The 16,621-nt window shown below is 48.3% G+C and overlaps 1 protein-coding gene across 1 annotated transcript in view; it reads right to left on the bottom strand.

The window, feature by feature from the left end:
• Positions 1–14,346, bottom strand: part of LOC144500806 (C-C chemokine receptor type 7-like) — a 41,382-nt gene extending 27,036 nt beyond the window's left edge. Inside the window, exon 1 of the mRNA XM_078224271.1 lies at positions 14,094–14,346. Within this exon, the coding sequence (XP_078080397.1) occupies positions 14,094–14,109 (16 nt within the window). The 5' untranslated portion in view covers positions 14,110–14,346. The remainder of the gene's footprint in view (positions 1–14,093) is intronic.
• Positions 14,347–16,621: the final 2,275 nt, after the last annotated feature.

Here is a 16,621-nt window from a genome sequence, read left to right as displayed (position 1 = left end):
CCAGTCTCCTGCTGTGTAACTGCTTCCTTACAAATTTAGCGACATTGTCTACAATATTTATCAGTTTGTCATCCTGAATCCTGACCCACAGAATGTCCTTGGGTTTCATTTGGGATTTGTGTAAATTCAGGCAAAATTCCCGGTTTAGCCAAGGTTTCCAAACAGAAGCTTTAGACCCTGGCGAGTGAGTAACAGCGCGGAGACTGCGTCTCTGAGGGAAATCTGGAACCTGTGCCTTGGCGATCTCTTCACCGAGGAAGATTTCTGGCTAAAAGAGAAATGTGGCAAAGAAAAGGAAGGAGAAAATGAGAGACAAAGAGAGGGAAAGACAAAGAGAGAGGGAATGAAAGAGATAGCAGCGAAACATTGGGAGGGAGTGGCAGAGAGACATAAAGAATTGAAGCTTTCATGAAGACATTAGGTGATTATTTGAATGGAACCTGATGCGCTATCAATAAGGCGAAAGACTACCGGTGTGCCAATATAAGTGTAGGCTTTTATTCACAACAGAATCAGGAGCAGATCCCAACAAATAACCGACCTGGACTGAACAAGGGGGAGGAGACAGCCACCTTTATACTAGGTGCTGAGGGGAGGACCCAAACTGGAAGGGGATGTGTCCAGGTATGACAAGCACACACAACGGTGGTCCATATAGGACAAAGGCACAACTGAGGTCCACCACAGGACCAATGTGCAGGGGGACAGGGAAGAGGCAGGGGAATGGCACTAAGTCATAATGTCCGTTTGGAGAGCTAGCGCAGGCACAATGGGCCAAATGGCTTCCTTCTGCACCGTAACAATTCTGTGATTTTGTGATTCTGTGAAGGGAATGAAAGAGTCAAACAGGAGAGAAGAGAAAAACAGAATAAGCAAGATTAACGAAGAAACAGAAAATGAGAAATAGGGACAGAATGAGAATGAGTCAAAGAGAGAGCCAGAGAATGAGAATTAAGCATTGAGGTTGAAATAGAAAATGTAAGCGATTGAAAGATGGAAAATGAGTGAGAAAAATAGAGATTCAGGGTATGAGAAAGGCAGGGGTGAGGGACAGAGACAAACTGACATTGAGGTACAAGTCAGTGGGGCAAGGAGTGAGAGAGTCAATAACAGACAGAAATAAAGATTGAGGAAGTGATTGAGAAATAAATCAGAGACCAAATGACCATAAGACATAGGAGCAGAATGAGGCCACTCGGCCCATCGAGTCTGCTCCCCCATTCAATCATTGCTGATATTTTTCTCATCCCCATTCTCCTGCCTTTTCCCCATAACCCCTGATCCCCTTATTAATCAAGAACCTATCTATCTCTGTCTTAAAGACACTCAATGACCTGGCCTCCACAGCCTTCTGCGGCAAAGAGTTCCACAGATTCACCACTCTCTGGCTGAAGAAATTCTGCCTCATCTCTGTTTTAAAGGATCATCCCTTTAGCCTGAGGTTGTGCCCTCTGGTTCTAGCTTTTCCTTTTAGTGGAAACATCCTCTCCACGTCCACTCTATCCAGGCCTCGCAGTATCCTGTAAGTTTCAATAAGATCCCCGCTCATCCTTCTAAACTCCAACGAGTACAGACCCAGAATCCTCAACCGTTCCTCAGACGACAAGCTCTTCATTCCAGGGATCATTCATGTGAACCTCCTCTGGACCCTTTCCAAGGCCAATGCATCATTCCTTAGATATGGGACCCAAAACTGCCCACAATACTCCAAATGGGATCTGACCAGAGCCTTATACAGCCTCAGAAGTACATCCCTGCTCTTGTATTCTAGCCCTCTCGACATGAATGCTAACATTGCATTTGTCTTCCTAACTGCTGACTGAACCTGCACATTAACCTTAAGAGAATCTTGAACAAGGACTCCCAAGTCCCTTTGTGTTTCTGATTTCCTAAGCATTTCCCCATTTAGAAAATAGTCTATGCCTCCATTCCTCCTTCCAAAGTGCATAACCTCACACTTTCCCACATTGTATTCCATCTGCCACTTCTTTGCCCACTCTCCTAACCTGTCCAAATCCTTCTGCAGCCCCCCTACTTCCTCAATACTACCTCTACATATCTTTGCATCATCTGCAAACTTAGCAACAGTGCCTTCAGTTCCTTCCTCCAAGTCGATAATGTATATTGTGAAAAGTTGTGGTCCCAGCACTGACCCCTGAGGCACACCACTAGTCACCAGCTGCCATCTTGAAAAAGACCCCTTTATCCCCACTCTCTGCCTTCTGCCAGTCAGCCAATCCTCTATCCATGCCAGGATCTTACCCTTAACACCATGGACACTTAACTTATTTAACAGTCTCCTATGCGGCACCTTGTCAAAGGCATTCGGGAAATCTAAATAAATCACGTCCACTGGTTCTCCTTTATCTAACTTCCTTGTTACCTCATCAAAGAACTCTAACAGATTTGTCAGACCTGACCTCCCCTTGACAAAGCTGTGCTGACTCAGTCCTACTTTATCATGCACTTCCAAGTACTCTGCGATCTTTAATAATGGACTCTAAAATCTTGCCAATGACCAAAGTCAGGCTAACCGGCCTATAATTTCACGTCTGCTGCCTCCCTCCCTTCTTAAACAGCGGTGTTACATTAGCTACTTTCCAGCCTCTGGGACCCTCCCTGCCTCCAGTGATTCCTGAAAGATCACCATCAATGCCCCCACAATTTCCTCAGCTATCTCTTTTAGAACCCTGGGGTGTAATCCATCCGGTCCAGGTGATTTATCCACCTTCAGACCTTTCAGTTTCCCCAGAATGTTCTCCTTAGTGATGGCCGGTACATTCACCTGTGTCCCCTGATTCTCCTGGAGCTCTGACATCCCACTGGTGTCTTCCACCATGAAGACTGGATGCAAAGTAACTATTCAGTTCCTCTGCCATTGCTTTGTTTCCTATTATTACTACTTCAGCCTCATTTTCCAGTGGCCCAATGGCTATTTTTGCCTCTCTCTTATATATATCGAAAAAAACTCTTCCTATCTTCTTTTATATTACTAGCTAGCTTACACTCATATTTCATCTTCTCCCCCCTTACTGCTTTTTAGTTGTCCTCTGCTCGCTTTTAAAGGCTTCCCAATCCTCTGGCTTCCCACTAATCCTCGCCACTTTGTCTGCTTTTTCTTTTGCTTTTACGCTGTCCTTGACTTCCCTTGTCAGCCTTGGATGCCTTGTCCTCCCCTTAGCGTGTTTCCTCCTCCTTGGGATGAATTTCTGTTGTGCCTCCCGAATAACTCCCCAAAACTCCTGCCATTGCTGTTCCACTGTCTTCTCTGCTAGGCTCCCCTTCCAATCAACTCTGCCCAGCTCCTCCCTCATGTCTTTGTAGTTATCTTTATTTAATTGTAATACCATTACATCTGATTCCAGCTTCTCCCTCTGAAACTGCAGGGTAAATTCTATCATATTGTGGTCACCCCCTAAGGGTTCCTTCACCTTAAGTTCCCTAATCAAGTCTGCCTCATTACACATCACCAAATCCAGAATTGCCTGTTCCCCAGTAGGCTCTGTCACAAACTGCTCCAAAAAACCATCTCTTAGACATTCCACAAATTCTTTTTCTTGGGATCCACTACCTACCTGATTTTCCCAGTCCACCTGCATATTGAAGTCCCCCATGATTATTGTAATATTGCCTTTTCTATCTCCTGATTTATTTTCTGTCCCACATCCTGACGACTGCTCGGGGGCCAGTACATAACTCCCATCAGGGTCTTTTTACCTTTGCGATTCCTCAACTCTACTCACCGAGATTCTATGCCTTCTGATCCTATATCACTTCTTGCTATCGATTTAACTTCATTCCCTACTAACAATGCAACCCCGCCCCCTTTGTCCATCTGCCTGTCCTTCCGATAGAAGTCATGATGTGGAGATGCCGGCGTTGGACTGGGGTAAACACAGTAAGAAGTCTCACAACATCAGGTTAAAGTCCAACAGGTTTATTTGGTAGCAAATACCATAAGCTTTCGGAGCAGAGCTCCTTCGTCAGATGGAGTGGATATAAGCCAAATAAACCTGTTGGACTTTAACCTGGTGTTGTGAGACTTCTTACTGTTCTTCCGATAGGACACATATCCTTGGATATTTAGATCTCAGCCCTGATCCCCTTGCAGCCACGTCTCTGTGATGCCCACAACATTGTACCGGCCAATCTCAATGTGCGCAACAAGCTCATTTATCTTGTTCCATATACTGCACACATTTAGGTCCAACACCCTCAGTCCCGCATTGACCACCCCCTGTCTCATACTTGTCACCTTTTTTGCTCTGCCTGAGGTTAGATTCCTGCCACCTTCTATACTCTGTTTTACTATGTGGTCTGGAAACTTTACTAACCTCTCCTGAGCCCTCAGCTCCATTAACCTGCACTTCTACCCTCTCCTTGAACATGATTTTCTAATTCCCCATACAACTGAACCCTCCCCCCCCACTATTTGGAGGTGAGAGGAACTCTGAAATGAAGGAGATAAAATGAGAGACAAATAGAATGAAATAGATATGAGAGAAGAATCGATAAAAGAGAGAATGAGAGACAGGGAACAAGAATCGAGTAAAATATTACAGAGTTCTTTGTCAATAATGGGAAACTCTCTCATGTTGGTCAATGGACACACCTTCTCACACCTTCTCACACCTCCTCACACCTCCTCACACCTCCTCACACATTCTCACACCTCCTCACACCTCCTCACACCTTCTCACACCTTCTCACACCTCCTCACACCTTCTCACACCTTCTCACACCTCCTCACACCTCCTCACACCTCCTCACACATTCTCACACCTCCTCACACCTCCTCACACCTCCTCACACCTCCTCACACCTTCTCACACCTTCTCACACCTCCTCACACCTCCTCACACCTTCTCACACCTTCTCACACCTCCTCACACCTCCTCACACCTCCTCACACCTCCTCACACCTTCTCACACCTCCTCACACATTCTCACACCTCCTCACACCTCCTCACACCTCCTCACACATTCTCACACCTTCTCACACCTTCTCACACCTCCTCACACCTCCTCACACCTCCTCACACCTTCTCACACCTCCTCACACCTCCTCACACCTCCTCACACCTCCTCACACCTCCTCACACCTCCTCACACATTCTCACACCTTCTCACACCTTCTCACACCTCCTCACACCTCCTCACACCTTCTCACACCTTCTCACATCTTCTTACACCTCCTCACACCTCCTCACACCTTCTCACACCTTCTCACACCTCCTCACACCTCCTCACACCTCCTCACACCTTCTCACACCTTCTCACACCTCCTCACACCTCCTCACACCTTCTCACACCTCCTCACACCTCCTCACACCTCCTCACACCTTCTCACACCTCCTCACACCTCCTCACACCTTCTCACACCTTCTCACACCTCCTCACACCTCCTCACACCTCCTCACACCTCCTCACACCTTCTCACACCTCCTCACACCTCCTACACTGACTTCACCCCATGGAGAGAGAAGGATTGAATGGAGCCCTCTACCCAAATTCTCCATTTACAATCGGAGTGTGGGCTGTGAATAAATGGGATTCGAATGTGTGTGAGGAGATTAAAGGATGGAAGCAGTGTCGCTTCCCTTCTTTAAGAGTGTAGGAACTTGCTGGTGACTTACGCTGGGTGAAGGGTCTGGGTGGAGTGTGGGGGGAAATGGACTAGAAGCTGGTATCACAGGGAGGGTTCCAGAGCTGCAAGAAATTAGAGATAAGGAGAGGTGAGACCATGGAGGGGCCTGGGGACATGAACTAGAATTTTAAAATCGAGGGGTTGCTCGACAAAGCTCAGTGTGGGTCACTGAGCACAGGGACTGATGGCTGAGTGGTGTTGGAGTGAGCTAGGATAGGGGCAGTAGAGTTTTAGATGAGTCTGGTTTACTCAGAGAGGAAGATGGAGCCTGGCCAGCAGCCCATTGACAGTCACGTCTAGAGGTTGGATCAGAGTTTCAGCAGCAGGTGAATTGAGGCAGGGGTAGGGGCAGGGAGAGAAGCAGGCAGAGGGGCAGGGAGAGGGGCAGAAGCAGGGGCAGGGAGGGGCAGAGCAAGGGCAGAGCAGGGGCAGGGGCAGAGTGGGGCAGAGCAGGGGCAGGGATAGAGCAGGGGCAGGGATAGAGCAGGGGCAGGGAGAGGGACAGAGCAGGGGCAGTGGCTGAGAAAGGGCAGGGAGGGGCAGAGTGGGGCAGAGCAGGGGCAACAGCAGGGGCAGAAGCAGAGACAAAGGCAGGGGTAAGGTTACAGGCGTGGAATAGAAGGGGATATGAGATCAGAAATTGAATTCATTGCAAAGAGGGCACCAAGGTTCTGGTTCTATGTCACACACAGTCTGATTCAGTGTCACACTGTGACTGAGGAGAGGGATGGAGTTGGTGAAAGAATGGATTTTATTCCCATAAATAAAGAAATGGCTTCAGTTCCTCCAATATTTCACTGGAGAAAAGTATAACACATCCGGATTGGGTGTCAGACAAAACTATTGGATCCTCCTTTCCGCTGTGCCAGGCCCCAGACGTCCTCTTCACTCTAAGCAGAGCGGTATTGGTCCCCTTTCCATTTAATGTTTGTGCTTCATGATGAGGTCTCTTCTACATTAGGGAGGCCAATGCTGATTGGCTGACCGCTTTGTGCAGCACCTCCGTTCAGTCCAATGACATGACCCCGAGTATCTGATTATCCAGCATTTTAATTGGCTGCCACACTCAGACTCTGATATCTGCATCCTCCGGTTTCCACTGAACCTCAAGATAAATCGTGGGACATCAGCTCACCTTCCGATTAGGCACCTTGGAACCTTCCGACTCCACAGCGGGTTCAATCAGTTCACATCATCACCACTGCCCTGAGTTTCTTCAGACAGCAGTTTGTAATAATAACAACACCTCCTCTCCAATCATCGTTTGTTCTTGGATTTGACCCATTACCATTTCCTTTTGCCTTTCACCATCATCCCTTTTGACCTTTAACCTCTCCTGTGTTCCACCCTATCGTTAATCTTCCCCTTTCGTTCTTTCCTCCCCATTTCCCCCTTCCAATTCCTTAAAACCCGTCACATCTCTAACCTGTCCTGGATAGAAGCCATCCGCCCGATACAAACTCTGCCTCTCTCTCCACACAAACCGCCTGAGCATTTCTGCTTCTACCTCTGATGAACAGTCGGACAACTCAGAGCTGACAGAGATGACGTGGCTGAATGTAGACAGGGCGAAGGCGGCAAATTGTGGAGGGATTCAGAGGTAATGGTCCAGCAACAGAAAGTGAAACCATTTCAGGTGTTGCTATGGCTACAACTGCGTGGTGGACCAATGGGGAGGACAGTTCTCTTCAATCTCAAAGTGGTGGTGAGATATTGGAGGGAGCTGGGGATGAGAGAACGGTTATCTAGAAACAGTTAAAAACTTACAGCTAGAGATATCACTTGGCAATTGTTGAGGTGAGATGTATTCAAGAGGCAGCTGGATAGAGCACTTGGGGGTGAATGGGATCAATGCATTTTGGTAGATCGAACCAGGGCAGGACTTACTCAGTTAATGGTAGGGCATTGGGGAGAGTTACAGAACAAAGAGAACTAGAGGTACATACTCATAGCTCTTTGAAAGTGGAGTCACAGGTGGACAGAGTGATGAAGAAGGCATTCAGCATGCTTGGTTTCATCGGTCAAAACATTGAATACAGGGGCGGCACGGTAGCACAGTGGTTAGCACTGCTGCTTCACAGCTCCAGGGACCTGGGTTCGAATCCCGGCTCGGGTCACTGTCTGTGTGGAGTTTGCACATTCTCCTCGTGTCTGCGTGGGTTTCCTCCGGGTGCTCCGGTTTCCTCCCACAGTCCAAAGATGTGCGGGTTAGGTTGATTGGCCATGCTAAAATTGCCCCTTTGTGTCCTGGGATGCGTAGATTAGAGGGATTAGTGGGTAAAATATGTAGGGATATGGGGGTAGGGCCTGGGTGGGATTGTGGTCGATGCAGACTCGATGGGCCGAATGGCCTCTTTCTGTACTGTAGGGTTTCTATGATTTCTATGAGGAGTTGGGATGCCTTGTTAAAGTTGTACAAGACATTGGTGAGGCCACATTTAGAATACTGTGTACAATTCTGGTCACCCTATTATGGAAAGGATATTATTAAACTAGAAAGAGTGCAGAAAAGATTTACTAGGATGCTACCGGGACTTGATGGTTTGAGTTATAAGGAGAGGCTGGATAGACTGGGACATTTTTCTCTGGAGCGTAGAAGGCTGAGGAGTGATCTTATAGAGGTCTATAAAATAATGAGGGACAGAGATCAGCTAGATAGTCAATATCTTTTCCCAAAGGTAGGGGAGTCTAAAACTAGAGGGCATAGGTTTAAGGTGAGAGGGGAGAGATACAAAAGTGTCCAGAGGGGCAATTCTTTTCACACAGAGGGTGGTGAGTGTCTGGAACAAGTTGCCAGAAGTAGTAGTAGAGGCGGGTACAATTTTGTCTTTTAACAAGCATTTAGACCTTTAATAAGCATTTAGACAGTTACATGGGTAAGATGGGTATAGAGGGATATGGGCCAAATGCAGACAATTGGGATTAGCTTAGGGGTTTTTAAAAAAAGGGTGGCATGGACAAGTTGGGCCGAAGGGCCTGTTTCCATGCTGTGAACCTCTAATGATTATGGGGAGAAAGCAGGATTAGGCTATTGAGTTGGATGATCAGCCATGATCATAATGAATGGCAGAGCAGGCTCGAAGGGCCGAATGGCCTCCTCCTGCTCCTATCTTCTATGTTTCTCTGAGATTTGAGGTTGAACAGTAGCTGGAGCAGTGAATAGAGGTGGAAGTTTGAGGCTGGAGCAGGGGGTTTGGGGAATTGGTCTGCAGTTTGAGTTTGCGGGTTCAGACCGTTACTGGGACAGAGAGTCTGGTTATTATTCATATTTTCATTTCTGGGACTCTCCCAGTTGAGGATTTATAAGAATTTATCAGATAAATACCATGACTAAGAATCAGGCCACACTCTCACTTTCACCAGCGCGTGCTGTCCCTGACTAAAGATCAGGTAAGGTGTAGAGAATAACCAGACATTAGTCATTCATGCTGCTGACTTCCTGCTACAGCGAGATGCAGACTGGCTCACCACAAAGCCAAATTTCATTATCTGTACAGGGGCTGGTTCACAAGGGGACTGAGGCCTGGAGACTTTACCAACTAAAAGCACAGGAAGAGGGTGAGGGCGGCTCCCTCTTCGCACGTGCAGAGTGTTAGGATATAGTGAACAAAAGCTCCGTGACTGGGAGTGAGCGGCTGTCACTCCAGAATCCCCAGGCTCCCAGGAAACGTTCACCAGAAGAATCTCGTCCAGCCTTGCTCACTGCAGCTCTGAAATCTTGTGGATATTTGAACTCCTGTTTTATTGAATATTCCTTTCAATTCCATTCTCAATGCTGAGGAAGCATAAATCATCAAAGTGCCATGAAGACCATAAGACATAGGACCAGAATGAGGCCACTCGGCCCATCGAGTCTGCTCCACCATTCAATCATGGCTGATATTTTTCTCATCCCCATTCTCTTGCCTTTTCCCCATAACCCCTGATCCCCTTATTAATCAAGAATCTATCTATCTCTGTCTTAAAGACACTCAATGACATTGCCATGTGTGTGGGCATTTCTGTGAATTTGCTATCTGACAGATGTTTCTAAAAAGGGCGATGTGACTGAATGTTTCATGAATCACCGATTCGCTGGCGCTAACTTTTATCTACCTCACTCAGTGAGACAGTTTATCATTCCTGGTAGCTGCCCACAGCCAACTGCCTGAGATGATCTACGGGAAGACTCACTGCAATATCATAGAAATCATAGAAACCCGACAGTACAGAAAGAGGCCATTCGGCCCATCGAGTCTGCACCGACCACAATCCCACGCAGGCCCTACCCCCATATCCCTACATATTTTACCCACTAATCCCTCTAACCTACGCATCTCAGGATACTAAGGGGCAATTTTAGCATGGCCAATCAACCTAACCCGCACATCTTTGGACTGTGGGAGGAAACCGGAGCACCCGGAGGAAACCCACGCAGACACGAGGAGAATGTGCAAACTCCACACAGACAGTGACCCGAGCCGGGATTCGAACCCAGGTCCCTGGAGCTGTGAAGCAGCAGTGCTAACCACTGTGCTACCGTGCTGCCCAGTGAACACTTTCTTTCCATCCCACTTCTTTAAGTGTTCTGAAGTGGCGCACTCAACCATTCACGTCACACTTTGAAGAAAATAATAAAAAGAGTTAAAAGGATTCACCAGAATTAGATAAGTCTGGGACCAGAATATCTCTGAATTGACCTGTGAATGAACTTAGGTTTTCACTTAACAGCAAGTAAAGTTTGATGCCTTTAAACAGAAATAGATGGTTGTGTTTGTGGAGGGTCAGTCATCTCAGCTCCAGGACATCTCTGCAGGAGTCCCTCAGGGGAGTGTCCGAGGCCCAACAATCTTCAGCTGCTTCATCAGTGACCTTCCCTCCGTCATAAGATCAGAAGTGGGGATGTTTGCCGATGATTGCACAATGTTCAGCACCATTCGCAACTCCTCAGATACTGAAGCAGTCCATGTTCAAATGCAGCAAGACCTGGACAATATCCAGGCTCGGGCTGATAAGTATCAAGTAACATTTGCACCACAGAAGGTGCCAGGCAATGACCGTCTCCAACAAGAGAGGATCTAACTATCACCCATTAACATTCAATGGCATTAACAGAATCCCCCACTATCAATACGTGGGGAATTACCATTGACCAGAAACTGAACCGGACCCAGCCAAAGTACTGTGGCTCTGAGAGCAGGTCAGGGATTCGGAGCCAGATTTTTTTACTAAGGTGTTTAGCTTGACTTGGTAAGCCTCCCCACTAGCAGACACTCCTTCATTTAAAGGGTCCAAATAGACCTACTTTTCACCTCATTAGGGGAGGGGATGGGTGGCAGTTGAGGTGGGATTGAGTTGGGCATGCTGACTCAAAACCTTATTGTAGGCAGCTGCAGGGGCAGGAGAGAGTCAAGGCGAACAAAACAAACAACTCCTTTAATAGCCTGTTTAAACTGTCAATCAAACTGTGAATTCAGAACCCCCTGCTATGGTAATTATAGCTTTTGAAACTCAGCCAAGCATTTATGACAACATATACCTAGCCCTTGGGAAATCTCAACATAGATTTTTATTAACACTGAGGAAAAGGTGCGTCATGTTTTTTCTAACCTACATTCGATGGCCTGTCAATCAAAGCAATCCAACAGATGGTGTTTTCTTCAACACTCTTTTCAACGAGTCTGGTTTTTTTTGCAAAGTTTAAAGAGCAGGAGATTTAAGAGACTTCAGATCGGGACACTCAAACAGACCTAATCCAACCTTCACAAATGTTTACAATTACTCTGTCAAGACTCCCACACTGGAGCTTAGGATCCCTGAAGCAGTGGAAGTAGGGTCTGTGGGATGTCAGAGCCAGAATCTTCAGCTCCCATTCAGACCGAGTGGATTCAGCAAGAAAATATTGCGAGAAGTCTAAAGCTGCATTTTACAACAAAGTGAAAGCCTGACATGATTGTCCCCTCGTCAGTGACGGGCCGCAATTCCAAATGGTCCATGTTGGGGACCTTATTATCATAAATTATCATTCCGTTATCAGGTCCATACACTGGAATCATCTCCCCTTCCACCCTCCCCCCCCCTCCCTCCACCCCACCCCCCCTTCCAACCGCCCCCCACAAATCCATGGCAGCGCGCTGTCAGAACAGCATAAAGCACGACTGGTCTCCAAAGGCATGCGTCTGGAGAACAGACATCTCAGGGGGGGCTAAGGTGAGTGCAGTGCTCAGGGGAGCGGGCCATGCATAGCTAATGCCAGCTTAGTGCATGGCAGTGTCTGGGTAGTGCCAGAGGATGCCGGGGTGGGGCTGGGGAGAAGCCAGGGTGGGGCGGGGGGGGGGGGGGGGGGGGGAGGAGGGGGTACCTGGGTGATCCGGGTTGTTAGCTGTGGGGCTGGGGAGGTGCCAGGGTGAGGCGGGGGGGGGGGGGGGGGGGGGGGGAGGAGGGGGTACCTGGGTGAACCCGGTTGTTAGCTGTGGGGCTGGGTAGGTGCCAGGGTGGGGCAGGGGGGCAGGAGGGGGTACCTGGGTGATCCGGGTTGTTAGCTGTGGGGCTGGGGAGGTGCCAGGGTGGTGCGGGGGGGGGGGGGGGGGGGGGGGGGGAGGAGGGGGTACCTGGGTGATCCGGGTTGTTAGCTGTGGGGCTGGGGAGGTGCCAGGGTGGTGCGGGGGGGGGAGGAGGGGGTACCTGGGTGAACCCGGTTGTTAGCTGTGGGGCTGGGGAGGTGCCAGGGTGGTGCGGGGGGGGGGGAGGAGGGGGTACCTGGGTGATCCGGGTTGTTAGCTGTGGGGCTGGGGAGGTGCCAGGGTGGGGCGGGGGGGGGGGGGGAGGAGGGGGTACGTGGGTGATCCGGGTTGTCAGCTGTGCACTGGGGCAGCCTTTAAAAATGGCACCTGGGTTTTCAAAGATGTGATTTGTTGGTGGAGTTGGTGAATTAGAGTCCGTCTCTCCAGTGGTACGCGGGGGATCCGTGACTTGAAGATTTTTTCATTGTAACTGAACATGGTGGAGAAGGCTGACGTTACTATCAGACGCTTCAACACCGCTCCTCCTGCCCAACACTGACCTTTTCCGATATCGGAGAATATCCCATAACCAGGACAAAGTTAAAATGACCCTGCCAAGTTTGTGTGAATCCTACCCTGCTCTCTTCCACGCATTGGCAAAAATGGGATCTGTTGGGAATGGAGGCAGGATCGCTGTATCCAGATCCCATCTGTCATTTTTATAATCTGCAGTGTCTTCCCTAATCCACAACAATCCAACCCTGAGGCTTCTGCAGTGAGTAACTCACCTCCTGACTCCCCAAATCCTGTCCACTATCTACAAAGCACAAGTCAGGAGTGTGATGGAACACTCCCCACTTGCCTGGATGGCTGCAGCTCCAACAACACCAGAAGCTCGACACCATCCAGGACAAAGCAGCCCCGCTTGATTGGAACCCCATCCACCTGCTTCAACATTCGCTCCCTTCTACGCAGTAGCAGCCGGGTGCGCCATCTACAAGATGCACTTCAGGAACTCACCAAAGCTCCTTTGACAGCATCTTCCAAACCCACAAGTTCTACCATCTGGAAGGACAAGAGCAACAGATACCTGGGAACACCACCACCTGCCAGTTCCCCTCCAAGTCACTCGCCATCCTGACTTGGAAATATATCGGCTGTTCCTTCACTGTCGCTGGGTCAGAATCCTGGAACTCCCTCCCTAACAGCACTGTGGGTGTACCTACACCACATGGACTGCAGCGGATTCAAGAAGGCAGCTCACCCACCCCCTTCTCAAGGGGCAATTAGGGATGGGCAATAAATGCTGGCCCAGGTAGCAAAAAAGGAAAGTTTGCCATTATTTACTGATCTCCAGTGATAAACACTGAGAATCCAGAACAAATGTAACATTCAGCTGGGTAAGGAGTTAGGACATGTTGAGGAAATTCTAATTTAATTCCCATTTTAAAGAGATACATTTTGTCCACACTTTATTTCACATTTGATTTGAATATCAGTCAACATAATTTATAACAATATTAAAAATCAAAGCTCTGCACAGATTTGCTGTCAATATTTTCCGATTAGAACTTCCTATGTCGATATTTACAATGCTGATTTTCCATGTAAACAGAACATCTTGTGATTACACCTCCCATAGCTGGTGGTCACATAACAATAACAAAATCTTTGACAAAGGGCCATCAGGACTCGAAACGTCAGCTCTTTTCTCTCCTTACAGATGCTGCCAGACCCGCTGAGATTTTCCAGCATTTTCTCTTCTGGTTTCAGATTCCAGCATCCGCAGTAATTTGCTTTTAATAACAAAATCACATCTCGACCTTCCCTCCCAGCTTGCTTCTCCTCCCGCTGTCTATATCCTGGGCTTGAGAATTTATAAGTATTTTCTAATGAGACTCTCCTGATGAGACAGATAGGTCAGATATCTGCTCACACTCAGAGAAACGATAGTGTGTACTTACCCCTGGATCCAGTCATGGTTATTTCAGTAAAAGCTGTCAAATGTCAATGAAGTCCCAGTCACACGGAGGAAGTCTCAGTTTCTGTCCTAAAATGCGATCTGGTGAAATCTGGTGAAAACAGGTCTGGAAATCCTAAGAATGCTGATTTCTCTCTCTCTCTGTCACTTTTCAAGCCTGTAACTTTCTTTGCAGGCTCTGAAACGCAGCTTCTGCTGCTCTCTGACTGGTGTGAGCTGTTTCACCACATGAGTGAACTGAGCACTGTCATTCTCTGACAAGCTGCAGGTTAATGAAATGAGGCAGAGCGAGTGAGGGAGGGAGGGAGGTGGGCTATTCAAGGGACTTCCCTGTCAGCTGATGATATCTGAAGTTTACACATGGCTGAGGGATACGATTAGAAACGTAACTGAGGTCAAAGTAAAAGTAAACTTTATTTATTAGTCACAAGTAAGGCTTACATTAACACTGCAATGAAGTGTCATTAAAACACTTGTGCAATAGCACTGCATTGGGTGGCACGGTGGCACAGTGGTTAGCACTGCTGCCTCACAGTGCCAGGGACCCGGGTTCAAATCCGGCCTCGGGTCACTGTCTGTGTGGAGTTTGCGCATTCTCCCCGTGTCTGCATGGGTTTCCTCTGGGTGCTCCGGTTTCCTCCCACAGTCCAGGAGGAGGTTACAGAGATAGGCGTCGATGGGTCTCCCACAGTCCAAAGATGTGCGGGTCAGATAGATTGGCCATGCTAAATTACCCCTAGTGTCAGGGGCAGTTGGAGGGTAAATGTATGGGGTTAGGGGGATAGGGCCTGGGGATTGTGGTCAATGCAGATTCGATGGGCCGAATGGCCTCCTTCTGCACTGTAGAGATTTTATGGACTTTATGGAAGTTACTGTGAAATTAGTTAGAGACAGTCGCAGATTTCCTCACCTGGGTGACACACAATTGCTGGGAATGTCACACACTGGGAATTCACTGGGAATTCAGTGCATGTTAGAATTTTACCACAAACACAAAGAGGGAGTTTTACCCTGCTTTAACTTTGCTCTGGCGAGTCATAGAATCATACCGTGCAGAAGAGGCCCTTCGACCCATCGAGTCTGCACTGACACACGAGAAACACCTGGACTCCCACCTAATTCCATCTGCCAGCACTTGGCCCATAGCCCTGAATGTGACCACCACACTGGCACTTCCTCAAATAAGATCATTTAACCATGAATAATGTTTCCTGAACAGATTCGCAAAAGGTTCATGTCATTGCGAGGTCCTGTCCTCCAGCTCAGCTCATTAGCTCAATGAGCCACAGATCAGACCCTGTTAACCAATCCCAAATCGCTCTCCCTCATCACCCCTGTGCTTGCTGACCCATCGACACCTGTCTCTGTAACCTCCTCCTGGCCCCAACCCTCCGGGATCTTCCAGCACATTCTGGTCACATGAGCTTCCTGGGTTGCATTGCTCCATAATTGGCTGCCTTCTCCTTGTCTCCCTGGGCCCTAAGCTCTGGAATTCACTCCTGAAATCTCTCCACCTCACAAACCCACTCGCCGTGGGAATCGGAGCGGGCGCGGGGCGGACAATGGGAAGGTCCGTTAACCTCAGCAGAATTTTCCGCTCTCAGGTCAAGCGAGACGGTGAAGTCCCGGCCGCTCTTTCTCTTGGGCTCATTCCTCAAACCTACTTTTTGGAGAAAGCTTTTACTCAACTTTCCTAATGTAATCTAACGTGGCTGAGCATCTAATATTCCTTTATAACTCGCCTGTGAATCAACTTTGAAGGTGTTAATATATTAATAAAGGTTGTTGTTGCTCACATGCAGAATCCATGGTTAACACTGTCTGTGCCACTGGGTTAAATAAACCGAGAGATCAACTGGCTCTCTCGCTGTTGATCACTGTCCAATGGGGATCTTGCTGCTGATCACTGTCCAATGGGGATCTTGCTGTTGATCATTGTCCAATGGGGATCTTGCTGTTGATCACTGTCCAATGGGGATCTTGCTGTTGATCACTGTCCAATGGGATTGTTGCTGTTGATCACTGTCCAATGGGGATCTCGCTGTTGATCACTATCCAATGGGGACCTCGCTGTTGATCACTGTCCAATGGGGATCTCGCTGTTGATCACTATCCAATGGGGATCTCGCTGTTGATCACTGTCCAATGGGGATCTTGCTGTTGATCACTATCCAATGGGGACTTCGCTGTTGATCACTGCCCAATGGGGATCTTGCTGTTGATCACTGTCCAATGGGGACCTCACTGTTGATCACTATCCAATGGGGATCTCGCTGTTGATCACTATCCAATAGGGATCTCGCTGCTGATCACTGTCCAATGGGGACCTCACTGTTGATCACTATCCAATAGGGATCTCGCTGTTGATCACTATCCAATGGGGACCTCGCTGTTGATCACTGTCCAATGGGGATCTTGCTGTTGATCACTATCCAATGGGGACCTCACTGTTGATCACTATCCAATGGGGACCTCACTGTTGATCACTGTCCAATGGGGATCTCGCTGTTG

The sequence above is a fragment of the Mustelus asterias genome, chromosome 11, assembly GCF_964213995.1.
Source record: "Mustelus asterias chromosome 11, sMusAst1.hap1.1, whole genome shotgun sequence".
In the NCBI taxonomy this organism is placed as follows: Eukaryota; Metazoa; Chordata; class Chondrichthyes; order Carcharhiniformes; family Triakidae; genus Mustelus; species Mustelus asterias.
Note: the sequence above shows the minus strand (reverse complement) of the source record. Positions and strands in the feature narration are given on the sequence as shown.